At 45.6% G+C, this 12,731-nt stretch overlaps 2 protein-coding genes across 5 annotated transcripts in view; one reads left to right on the top strand and one right to left on the bottom strand.

Moving 5' to 3' along the window:
- Positions 1 to 2,430: 2,430 nt before the first annotated feature.
- On the bottom strand, positions 2,431 to 11,547 carry MED8 (mediator complex subunit 8). Its single transcript, XM_065740188.1, has 7 exons — positions 11,498 to 11,547; positions 8,988 to 9,106; positions 7,855 to 7,999; positions 7,068 to 7,208; positions 6,595 to 6,676; positions 5,504 to 5,752; positions 2,431 to 2,905 (listed from the first exon to the last, which is right to left on the bottom strand). The coding sequence occupies exons 1-7, from the start codon at positions 11,501 to 11,503 to the stop codon at positions 2,841 to 2,843; spliced, it is 807 nt and encodes a 268-aa protein (XP_065596260.1). The 5' UTR covers positions 11,504 to 11,547; the 3' UTR covers positions 2,431 to 2,840.
- Positions 11,548 to 11,587: 40 nt separating this feature from the next.
- SZT2 (SZT2 subunit of KICSTOR complex) overlaps positions 11,588 to 12,731 on the top strand; it is a 54,570-nt gene continuing 53,426 nt past the window's right edge. For all 4 annotated transcript variants that reach the window (XM_065740285.1, XM_065740267.1, XM_065740276.1 and 1 more), the window contains exons 1-3: positions 11,588 to 11,634; positions 11,767 to 11,892; positions 11,999 to 12,172. In XM_065740285.1, coding sequence (XP_065596357.1) covers positions 11,605 to 11,634; positions 11,767 to 11,892; positions 11,999 to 12,172 — 330 coding nt within the window. In that variant the 5' untranslated portion in view covers positions 11,588 to 11,604. The remainder of the gene's footprint in view (positions 11,635 to 11,766; positions 11,893 to 11,998; positions 12,173 to 12,731) is intronic.

Below are 12,731 nucleotides of genomic sequence, written 5' to 3'. Positions count from 1 at the left end.
GGGCTGAGCCTCCTCCCTGCTGAAATTATCTGGCTAGGAAGGGACAGGTTCACTGAGTGACCAGAAAAAGGCAGAACATAACGGCCCAAGGGCTCTGGGTGCAACAGTCCCTGTGCATGTGAAGAGAGCACCTGTCCTTGAGCACCTGCTCCTGCAGCAGGGTACAGCCCAAGCCTTGCCCTGGTCTCACAAGGTTGTTGCTTTTATTCTGACACAGCGCACTGGGAATGGTGAATCCTCGTTGGACTTACAGGACAGTGACAGCCAGTGGACCATGAATTTCCAGCATGACTTTATGGGTAAAAGGCTTATTCCTGTTCCCTGCTTAGACATCTGAGCACTGGAAGCATCTAGATGGTAGGTTAAAGTAACTCTGCATTTCAAATTCCCATTCCCACAGCTAGAATAGCGTGTCCTAGCCTCACATCCCAGAGGACGCAAATGCATTTGGAACATTTGGACAGGATCCAAAGGCTGGAAACAGAATAAAAAATAAAAAACGCCTTTGAAACAAAAGGCTCTGAGTCCTCAGTTTATCATTACCAAAGATCAGGAAGGCGTGATCGTAACAGCCAGGGGTTCTCTGTCTGAGAAAATCCATCAGCCTGAAGGGAAGAAATGCAGCCTCAACATAAGCGCACTAAGGAAAGAAGATGAACCTTTGCAGCAACCTTACCAGTCACAGTCATATCACTACAGGATCAACTGTTTTCCTAACAACAATTTATACAAGAACTAATTCAGGGCAGGCTGTGTCATACAGGAAGTTACACTGGCGAGCTTGCCGGCCTCCCCAGCGCTATAATCTACGGAAAAAACCCTGCCTGTGTTTCCCTTCCTCTCGTCCAAGTGTGTGAAAGGTCTGGCCTGCCCTACTGGAGGCGTTTTCAGAGAGGCAGGTTAGCGTGGGTGGCAGGCAACCACGCTCTGCCTGTGTCCCAGGCTGCCCCAGTCCCAACATATTTTAGCTTTATAAGGAAACCAGTCCAGGGGACAAAGCAAAGCAAAGCAACTTCCCAGAGCTGAGGCTCCATGTATGATCACAAGCACCACAGATCCGGCGCAAGCTTCTCTGACATTTTTCTGCCTTTCTTCCCAACCAAAACAGGGGTGTGGGCTAGGGCAGGGAGCAGCCACCCCTGCAACACCCAGCCCCTTGCAAGGCATTGCCTAAAAACTGCATGCCAGAGCCAGCTGCATGCCCCTGCCTTCACAGCAGTTCCCCACAGCAGTCAGTAGCTCCTGAGGGAGCAGTGAGCTCTGTGTTAAGAGCAAAAAACAAACTCATGGCTCTGACTGGGAAGACACTGTTGCAGACACATAGCTGGACTCATTCATAATGCGGTTGCTTTGCTTATCACACAAGCTGTGCTCCCAGTTAAACTTCCTACTTGTCCACTCAGTGCTTTTCAAACCACCACCTGCAAAACCTCAGCAACACAAGGACTTCCTCTAAGCTGCAAGAGAGAATAATGTGGCAAAGCATTACTTTGATGAATAGGTTTTAATTCATGACAGGGTGTGCAATTCCACTGGACAATTCCCAGAGTCAGCTCATTTAAGAAGGCTGATAACTGGTCACAATTTGCTGGAAAGTTTTATTTGTCAGAACAGCCCACAGCCTCCACCAATACTGATCAGTCCAGGGGCAAGTGGTGCGGGAGCAGCTGCAGGCTCTATCTGCTGAGTGGAGAGTTCCTCACCCTTAAGATTGCTGACAGATGCTAATGAGTAAAATACAGTACTGGCTTTCACCACAAGTCAAAAGGGAAGTCCAAGCAAGAGCAGTAAGAAGCAAGATGATTTTCTTTCGGATAGCTAGCACATACTAGCATGCTCTGGGGGTATGCATCCCCACCCTTTATTTGCAGAGGAATCTTTCATTAGGCAGATTACATGTTGCAGCTCAAGGGCAGAAGGTAGAACAGGGGTGGCTTCACAATGCCTAGTTTCAAAGAGAAATGGGCAGATTTCAAGGCCTACTTAACTGAAGTGCTACAGCCCTGAGCAGAATTAAAAGATCTCTCTGAAGTAAATAATTACTTTTAAAGTAGCTTAGAAACTTTATAAGAATGCAGAAGCAGGAAACTATAGAAGTGAAATTGGATCCACCTGGGATTTGCAGCAGCATCAGAATGCAAAAGCTCAGTGGTTCAGCTCCTGAAATGCTGTCTTCCTGCTGGAGGTCCTGCAATAGTTGTCACCACTATTTTGCTTTCCAGGGAATAGCCATAATAGGTTTTCAACGAACAAAATGTTCACAGCTTATATTTGCACTCTGCTGACTCACTATACAACACCCCGATACACCCAAGCCTTCAGCTCCAGCACCCAGCCTCCAACGTTTCTTGTGTATTTTGGACTAGAGCTGCTCTACTGCCTTACCAAAAGGGAAATAAGACTCCTTATGACTCAGGAGACACCAGCGTCTCACCATGTGCAAAACAAAGTCTTTATTCAACAACAGGGAGTAGGAGAGGAAGATCTTGAATCAACAAAAACAGAAACAAGAAGCAGAGTAGTTCATGAAGCTCTCCAGGCTCTGTATCCAGAAAGGGTAGGTGCCCTCCTGGCTAGACCTGGAGAAAATGGGATTGCAAGAAAAGCCCTACGCTCTGTCTGAACAGAGTACTTGTCTCCAGGAGACCTGGCCACTAGCAGCTCCACACAAGCCACCCAGCACCAAAGGAAACCCAGGGAAGGGTCCCATCACTCCCAGCTCTGTGGATATGGTGTGTGTATGTGAAGAGACTCAGAAGTTCTGAAAGAAATCCACACATGGTAGCTCCAGCATGAACAGTGCAGGTAACTGCTGTTCCCTGGGTCTGCTTCATGTTGGTTCATCTCTGATATGGATGCATTGAGGCAGATTTGATGTTTGTTTTTATGCCGCTTGGCATCTTTCCTGGAAAAAGAAAAAAAAAATTAAGAGTAGTACAAAATCAGTACTAAGAATGTTAATTTGCTCAGGAGCACATAGAGAGCACAACAGTCCTACCCAAACATTGTCTTTCCCACTCCAGGTACCACGTCAGGCTTATTACTACAGCACTCTTCAGCTTATGACCTAATACAGTCACTTTCTCCTACAAATAGCACTACTCTTTGTTGAGAAATCTCCTTGACCTTTCCTGCCAGGACCTGTGTCCCCATGCCAGTTCTATCCTTGATCCATCTTAAGACTTTCTCAGGAGACTCCCAACAGGAGTGTGGGACATGTTCACAGAACTTGCTATCCACAGCCTTGACATAAGAAACCAAACTGATCCCTGCTTTATTTCAGAGAGACAAGCACAATAGGTCGTACCCTCTTCTACACACCATTATATTTATCTTAACCACATCCACCTCTTGGGCATTATTACTTTTTGCTGATACCAATCACACATGTGAATGCGTTCAAAGACACAACAGTAGCAGCCTAGGATAAGTGTACAGTGTTAGACAAAACTAAGATGATCAGAAAAATTAAAAGCTAGCAAATAAGCACCCGCTTGGAGGGATACTCAAAGAACTCTCCTTCAGAAAGTGAAATGGGTGCTCAAATGAGAACAGAAAGGAAATCTGGTAACCTATGAGAACTGAAACTGTAGTGCAGCAGGAAACGAAGGACAACTATCAAATAGAATAAAAGTGTTCAACCTCTCTCAAGCACACCTAAAGCAGGTCATTGCCTGCAATGAGTAGACAGGTAATGTGACATCTCTTCAGTGTTTGCTAACAATTGGAAGTCAAATACTTTTACACATTATTTCAAAAGGAAGAGTGAACAGGACTGTATGGTTAACCCACATCTGGATTACTGTGAGCAGTTCTGGTCCTCCCAGTCTTAAAATTATGTAGAAGTACAAAGAAGAGAGACAAGAATTACCCCAACTATATTAAACTTCTCACATAAAGTTATATTAAACAGAGTCAGCTAGGGAAAAACAAAGAAAGAAAAAATGGACCCAGGGAAGAGGACATAATAGACTTCCACTGAGCAAAAGCCCGTAAAGAGAAGGTAACTGACAAATTATTATTCCATTATTATTTCTCACAACACAGATAAAGAGAAAACATCCAATGAAATTATCAGGTAAATAATATATTAAAAAAAAAAAAGGAAATTATTTTAAGCAAAACATTCAGTAATGCTGTGGACACATCATCATAAGCCTCACAGGATTCAATACTGTAATTTAGAAAAGAACTGCAAAATTTACGGCTGTTACAACTACTGTCTCAAACCAAGCTCTGTTTTAAAACACCCCTGAATAACAACAGCTAAAGGTGGCTGTCAGGATATAACTTTAAACTCCTTGAGCCTTCACCATGGGGCACCCTCAGGACCAAGGTAATGAGACTGACCTTTGGTCAAACAGTACAGCTCTTATCAAAAGAGGTGTGGTGGTTGTGTAGGCTGGACAAGTGCTCTTGTAAGCAGTGCACACAGCTTTAAGTACAGAAGTCATATAAGATGGGAAGTATTCCCATCCTGGAGACCATGTTTGTAGGTGCAGCCAGAAATCCCAAGGGCCTTCTTCATTTCCAAATCACAGCGGAAATTATTTTCTAAATGCATAATTAACTTGGGATTAATATCGTTGCTCAAGTTCATTTCTGAACAACATAGTCATTATACAGGCAAGAAAACACCAATTAAAATACCCGATATCCAAAATCGCCATTAGTATGAAAATAAGATTGACAATACAGAGTTAGGCCAGCAGATCCCCTGAGACATATCCATTTCTGACAGAATTTGGCAGAGGACATTGATAGAGGAAGACCAGAACAGGGAAAACACGCAGTGATACTTCTGCAGAATACCCCATTGGCTTCCAGTATGTTGTAGCTCTGGGACTTTGAGTCAGAGATGGTATCTTCAGGATGATTAGCCATTGATGGACTTTTCATCCAGAATGAAATCCCAGCACATCTCCCTTTTGTTCTGAATCGACAAGCTAATATTTTCATTGGTGCTTTCAGTGATCCTACTGTATTGTGGGCAACTCCGTGCACTTTTTTTATCCAATTTGGGATTTTACAGGCTTCCATACCTTCTTCCTCCTATCTCCAGGCTACATACAGTAGCTATCCTCAGGATGAACTAACAAAACTTGTCACCTTACACTTGACACAAATGCAATCTACTAATATGAAGTATATGAAATCCTTTACTTTACAGACAGCTTCCCCCCCAGCCCCAAGATAAACAATACATAGATCCCTACAAAATACATTGTGATCTCTCCACAGTGAACCCTACATTCACTAACTTCATTATCAAACAGGTCTGAGTTAAGAAGCTGAAGCTGGATAGTTAGGACCTACTTCAAACTCTGAGACAATTTTAAGCAGGTACTAATCCATTGTTATATCCTGACTTAAATCCTTTGTGCCAGAAAAGACCCTCTTACTCAGCTATATTTAAAAAGTGACTGGAGAAGGATCTCTACATCTGCACTCACCTTTCTTGCTTCTTGCTTTTTAATCACTATGAGATATGCAATATATTTACCTGGCTGCCCTGCCTGTGCCATCTGCACTCCTGCCAGCATTGGCTGCTGCTGAGCTGGTGCACTTGACATTGGCACCTGCTGCATGCCTGAAGCCCCTGCAATGATGGCACCAGCTCCTGGCTGACCAGACTGGACAGATCCTCCAGAGCCAGGGGGTCGCCGGTTTGACAATCCTTTCCCAAAGGCCACAGCTGCTACCAGTGCATTGGTATCTGTAGGGTTAAAAGTCTGCTTGTTCTGTCGTAATCCTGTGGAAAAAAAAATGTTTTTTCAGCATTCTGGCAATAGAATCTGTTATGGTTTTATGATTTTTGTTGTATTGTTGATATTCCACATCATAACATATTGTGTTATTTTCCTTTCTGATATCTTATTTAGTAAATTAGCTTTCCTCCTCAGATCGTTGCCGCTGTTTTGTTCCTAGGCCCATCTCCCTTCTCCTTTTTTCCTTTCCCCCTTCCCCTTCCCCGGGGTGTGGGCTTGTGGGTCTCCTGCCTCAATTGTCACGGTACCGGGTCAAACTGTCCTGCAAACCAGTGACAGAATCCAAAAAATTATCACAGCTGATGCTGAATTTACTTTTTTAATAGTTTGCTTGTGTATGGGAACTGCTGAGTCATGGCCTGAACCACTGACTGAGCACCTGAAGGAAAAGACCTGGTCAGCTCTGGGAGCACAGGTGAAGCCTGGCTCCACCCCTCTTAGACCTCATTTAAGGGCTGACTGCCAGCAAGGAAAGACCAGCAGGTCCTTCCTTAGGACTTGTTGGGGCTCTCTCCTCTTGAGAGGTCTTTCCTTGCAAGCCTAGATCCTTAGAAACAGGTAAACATTCTTTTTCTTCCATTTGTGACATCTTGTTTGTGCTGGTCTCTTTGCCTTTACAGCTTGGCACATACAGCTCAGGGAAGGAGATCAAAAGAAGCCAACTCTTCCAACTATGAGGGCACCCAAAAAAATGCTTTTCCATGTTTTTGTTTGTGCTCAATCTCATTTCCCATTCTTTACGCTCTCTACTTTAGCTATTTTTCCACTGATCTTAAGCCTGCTGCTTTGACCATGTACTCATTCTATTTCTACCTCAGTGACATACCTCCACTTTCAGATTCACGTTCCTCCTTACTGATTTTCTCCAGCAGATTTGAGCACATCTTATTTAGACTTTGGATCTGCTTCTGCAAAATAAAAATCATCAGTAACCACCAGGGTACTTCCAATACTGTGTAAGTGAGCAGGTAAATGAACTGTATTTCTCTATTTGGAGCAACCAAACACAAGCATTCTGTTAACAGAGACTGAACAGCCCAGCTCCAATGCATGCAGGAGGGCACTGTTGTGGTGTTATAGCTTTTGCTTTACTTTGACTGGTCTGATTAGTATTTCCTTTGAGCAGGCATTAAGCTGAATACCCTTGCTATGTAGGGTTTGTAACCCAAACCTCAGCTAGGGCTACCTGGAGAAATCTCAGGTAGAAGAGGGTATACCAAAAAAGAAAACTGTTATAAGCTCAAAGAAAACCTAGAGAAAAGGCAGCCCTAGGCCTAAGTTATAGAAGATTCAACTTACCTGTGCTCCATCAGGGCTAATTCGAGCTGCATCTGTGATCAGTTGCTTCTCCTGCTCCTCCACCTCTGGGTCAGGCTTAGTTCGCAGGTGGTCAGGCACAACCTCGTGGCTGAAGACTGGTACACGCCCCTCTGTCTGCCGCTGCAATGGTTGGACAAACCATGGTCAGGGCCCCCTCCTCCAGCTAAGCCCTCAGGCAGCTGAAGGGCAGAGCACAGGCTGAAAGAGAAAGATACTAGAATGCTGTGGGGAAACCTTGACCTGGGGAGCATTAGGAAGTTTCAGTGATTTGTGTAAGAACTTGCAGTGTCTGGTCAGACCAACACATGAGTCTGTGGTTCCCAAATACTACTACCTGAAAGTATGGCTAGATCAGTTGAAGTGCTTTTTCACTCAAGCAAAGAATATTCCCAGCGTAAGCTATAGGTTCTGTAATGTACCCCACGTTGGTCAGATGGCACTGAGTGCAAATTTAGATGCAATGTCAAACTGAACAGCTAGGGAGAAGAGAACCGGGTAAGGCAGCCTTCCAGTTATACAGTGAGATACCCCTCATTTGTCTCTGACTTCATGAAAATAATGTATTTAGGAAGGAGATATCCTGTAAAGTATATCCATAGCAAGTGTCTGTGAATGAACCCCAGCAAAGCGGCTCCAAGGAAGGACTGCTCATAAACTTTTATTCCTCTACACTGAGCTGAGGAATGCCAAAGCACGAAGAATGGTGAACTGCAGCAGGTAGATAACACACTGTGACACTCCTGGTCTAACACTCAGAGTTTCTTACCATGATCTCTTCATCACGGTCTGGAGACAGCACTAAGGGTATGATAACCTGGTTTCGCAATAGTGGGGTCTTCTCATGCTTTAGCACTTTATTTAAAGTGTTCAGCTGTCCTGAGAGCAATGCAAAGCTGTCCAGAACTGAAGGCCTGGGAAAGGAAAGAGAACGTGATGTGGCAACAGATACTGCAGATGGCTTTTATCTGTTCCTCACTCAAATATCTGGGAACTGAGGAAAAAAAAAACACTTATCCAAACAGTAAGGAGTAAAACTAGGGCTGAATGTGTAAGTGTGGACAGATTCCAGATTCTATGTACAATGCTGCAAATAACCCAGGGACTTTACAAGTACCATTAGAAGCAGTAGTTGTACGTTACTGAAATCCCAAACACAGGAATGACACTTCGTTTATCACTAACTCTCCCAGCAAAATTCTAAAGCAAGGTCTTGAGACACATTCATTCCAAAGCAGTACAGCTAGGAGAGACAGTATTTATAGTTTGGCTATCAAAACTAAGGCATAATGAAGCAAAATAAAGGACAGTCTCATCAAGAAGGTCCCCTTCAGTTTGCTCTCTCTGGGGACTTCATCACCTATAAATGCTGTCTGTGAATCTTTGCAGCAGAAACTGTCTATGATAATGTATAGGTTTTTTTTTCAGCTGTGGATATATCATCCTTATCTTCCACCAATAAGAGAGTACTGTCTTTCAGATCTCTCAAATTGTCTGAGAAAGCATGCTACACCAGCATAGGAAGACAGTTTATAACAGAACCAGAGAAAGCCAGAAAGATCAAGAAATGCAGAATGATTGCTCGCTTCACAGCGTATATGCATTTCTAAGATACTTTTGTCCAAAGAGTGAGTTCACTGCAGATGGAAGTAACTATACTTTTTCTCATAAAGCATCTAGGTTCAGACGTGTTGGTGTGACTGCTACTGCACAGTATGGAAGAAGTGAATTTAACTGTTTTTTCTGGTGGAAGATGTTCAGTGGTTCCTCCAAAGATCATGTGAAAAGCAAAGGTAAGCCTGCTGGCAATAGGTTACTGTTTTTCAACTTTACTTCTTGAACAGAGTCCACAGGAGCTTCAGCACTGATCAGTGACAGTCCCATCTCTGTGAGATGCCTTACCATGTGAGTCGATCGTACTCATTCTCCAGCTTGTAGATAAAACTGACCAGTGAGTTCTTCAGGTCAGCCACCTGGCTGATGAGTGCCTCCAGGGTCAGCTCCAGCTGCTTCTCCTCTCTCTAAAAAAAAGGGAAGATGGGGTGAGAACAAAGCTTAGCACCACCTTTCCAAGGACCATGGGAATCAACACACATGCATCAGTACACCACTCTCTCCTATAGGGGAAGGAAAAAGAGACCCTAGAGATAAATAAAAATTCAATTTTTTCATATTGACCTTGTCTCCTTGGAAGGAACATTTAGGAAGAGACTTTTACCTGAGCCAGCCCATGGCTAGCTGTCATTTTTGAGATCTAGATGAGTGAAGACTATACATCACTTACACCAGGCAAAGTCATCAAAGTTAGCTTGTGCCACCTTTGTGAGTTATTCATGCTAACCCAGCTCAAAGCAGACTAGCATTCTCTGAACCCTTTCTGACATCAGATGCAGTGATGTCTTCACCCAGCACAGCCATTTGCAAAATGATTATTAGATCAGTTGCCTGAAGACTCCAGTTTCTGCTCTTGCCCTCATTTCTCACTTCTTCCTGTTCAAGTGCTGCTTCCAGCTCCTAAAAAATTCTTTGCCCCTCACCAGCTGTGGAAGGCACTGCAGTGACAGACTGTACATAGTTACAGATGCAAAGATCATCTCCTCCCTTTTGCTCTGGTGTGCTGCTTAACCAACCTTTTCCCCTGGCTGTGAGGGAGTCTGGTGACATACAAAGCATCAGGAGAGGGGATCTGTTGTCACATATACCACAGAATATCTGACTCTTGCAAAACCCTCCAGAACCTTATGCAATTTCCTTGAACAAAAAAGTAAGAATAGATAAAATATAATGAAAGCCTCAATCCTAATTAACTGATAATGTAAATCAGCCCTAATCCTAATTAACTGCTAATGTGAGTCAAGAACTGTACAGCAATAATCCATGAGGAGGGTGGGACACAGCAATACATTTAAATAATAGAAAGGGAATGCTGATTGGGAAAGCATATGGGGTGACTCAGTCTGCTTGCGTGCTTGCTATTGGGTTTCTTGTGCTGTTTAAACAAACTGAACTAGCATGAGGTCATCAAGTATCTTCCATTTTTAAGAGAACATCAAATTATTCTATTCATAGTTTAACATGACTGTATTTTTTTTAGTAACTGCTGATCAGACTTCACTGCCTTAGATGAAATGGATGAATAGATATGGCTAAAATCTACTCCCAGTCCATGGCGTGAATTCACAGAGCAGACCAGGGCTTACAACTCATAGCTACAGTACTGTAGCTCTGATCCACCCTGTGGTGGGACTAGTCTGTTCCTGTGTGCTTCTGAAACAAGTCCAATGCTGGCTGTGTGCACTGTTTGTGCAAGATGAACCACTGATGGCACTACGAGTTGGGCTGGGAGCCAGGATCTCACTGCAGAGGTAGCAGACGCACAACTAAGACAACTGGTCTGGGCCATTGCCAGTGCTTATCCAAGAAGTGCTAAAGACAGTGAATGAAATCACACTGCACACCCCCTGTGCAGTAGTGCAATCTTAAGTCTCCTACTTTTGTACGCTCTCCCCCCAAGGGCTAGAAGCTTAAGCACAGTAAAGCATGTGTGCACCAAGACCAGCGTTTCAAAGAAATACTCTACCTCTCACAGACATAAGATATATTCAGCACTTGAGGGAGTCTTTTAACAATACTGAATTGTTCCAGGGTAATAAAGATAGGAGTTATGGGAGAGACTGCTGAAGGAACTCCTGATATAGAATGACCGGGAGGTAAAGGGAAAGTCAGAATAAATGTAAAGTGATACACGTGGCAAAACAAAGAGAAAAAAAAACCAACCCTGACTTTACACACACAATGACATTCTCTGAGCTGATAACATTATCACTCAGAAACAAGATCTAAGGATCACCCGACTGTAACCCAGGAAAACATCAGCCTGAGAGAGGCTCAAGAAGTCAAGGAAATCAAAGCAATAATGGGATTTATTAGGAAAGCAATGGACAACTAAACATTACTGTGCCATAGTATAAATGCATGCCTGACTTGCATTTTTCATAACGCATGTTGCTCTTGTCTCTATATCTCATACAGACATAGAATCATAAAGGTTGGAAAAGACCACTAAGTTCATCCAGTCCAACCAGCAGCCCATGACCACACCCTCAGTCCCACACCTCCACGTCCTGTGAGCACCTCCAGGGACGGTGACCCCACCGCTCCCTGTGCGGCCTGTGCCACAGCTTCACCACTTCTTCGGAGATATGATTCCTAATATCCGACCTGAACCTCCCCTGACTTAATTTTAAGGCCATCACCTCCCATCCCATCACCGTTGCCTGGGAGAAGAGGCCGACCCCCACCTCACCACAACCTCCTTTCGGAGAGTTGTAGTGCTCTCCCCGAGCCTCCTTTTCCCCAGGCTGACTAGTCCCAGGCCCGGCCCAGCGCAATGCCGGCCCGCAGCAGCTCACCTGCATGGCGGCGCGGCCCTGTTGCTACGGGAGCCTTCCACTTCCGGGTCAGGCTCGGGGTCAGAGTGCGCGGGGCAGAGTGCGCGGGGCGGGGCGACGGGGCAAACATGGCGGCCGCCGAGAGGCCCGAGGCGGAGGTGAGCGGGTTGTGAGGCGATGCGAGGCGGGGCTGCAGCGGTCCCGGGATCGGGCGCTGCTGTGGAGGGGCTGTGGGGGCTATCGCGGTGCCCGGCCCGGAGCGACGAGGCGCTGTGCTCTGTGCGCTGCAGGTGGAGGAGGCCGGGCACGTCTTCCTGCTGATGAAGAAGGACTACCGCATCTCCCGCAATGTGCGGCTCGCCTGGGTCCTCAGCCGGCTCCACCAGGTCATCTGGGCTGTGCCCGAGCCCGAGCTGGTGAGTGGGGGCCGGGGGAGCGCTGCAGGGATGGATGGTGGCCCCACGTCTGGATGCGTCCTTGGGCTTGGCGTGATGGTTCTTGCTTGTCGTTCACTTCTTGTAGTTGAAATCAGAAAACGAGCTGGATGTGCTCAGCATCCTGCCCAATGGATGGCAGCCGGATGAGCCCGTCCAGCCCCGGCCCTACCTCCTGGTGCCCTCCACACGCGTCACCTTCCTGGCCCGCCAGTACCGCTTTGTGATTGAGCTTGATCTGAGTCCTTCCACGGGCATTGTGGTGAGTCCAGGAGCTGCCCCTGTGGGGTGTTCTGTGCTACAGGACTGGGCTTGGTTCTGTCTGCTGAGAAGGCCTGTATCCCTGCAGAGGTCCTGCATTCCCAAGGGCTGAAGCAAGCAGTGCCACAGCCTTGAAGTGGATCCCGTTTCCCTGCAGAATGCATGGCCTTTGCTTGTAGGGACTATTCTGATGCAGCTGCTGTTGCAGAAAGAGGCTCATGCTTGTCTCTGTGTGGAGGATGCAATGAGTCTGCAGATTCTAGAAGATGTAAAAGCTGTTTTGCTTATCCTACACAGTGCTGCAAGCTTTGGGGTACTGTGGCTGAGAACTTCACAAAGGGAAAGGATCTGGGAGTGTTAGCTGACAGCTGGCTGAACTTGAGCTGGCAGTGTGCCCAGGTGGTTGAGAAGGTATTCTGGCTTGTACCAGAAGTAGTGCAATCAGAAGGACTGAGGGCGTGGCCATGGAGATGTGTCACTGAGGGGCATGGTTAGTGGGCATGGTGGGAATGAGTTGGTGGTTGGACTAGGTAATCTTAGCCTTAATGATTCTATAGTTC

The sequence above is a fragment of the Cyrtonyx montezumae genome, unplaced genomic scaffold, assembly GCF_038088225.1.
Source record: "Cyrtonyx montezumae isolate F1298 unplaced genomic scaffold, pur_monq_1.0 scaffold_1, whole genome shotgun sequence".
Lineage (NCBI taxonomy): Eukaryota > Metazoa > Chordata > Aves > Galliformes > Odontophoridae > Cyrtonyx > Cyrtonyx montezumae.
This window is presented reverse-complemented; position numbering and strand designations above follow the sequence as displayed.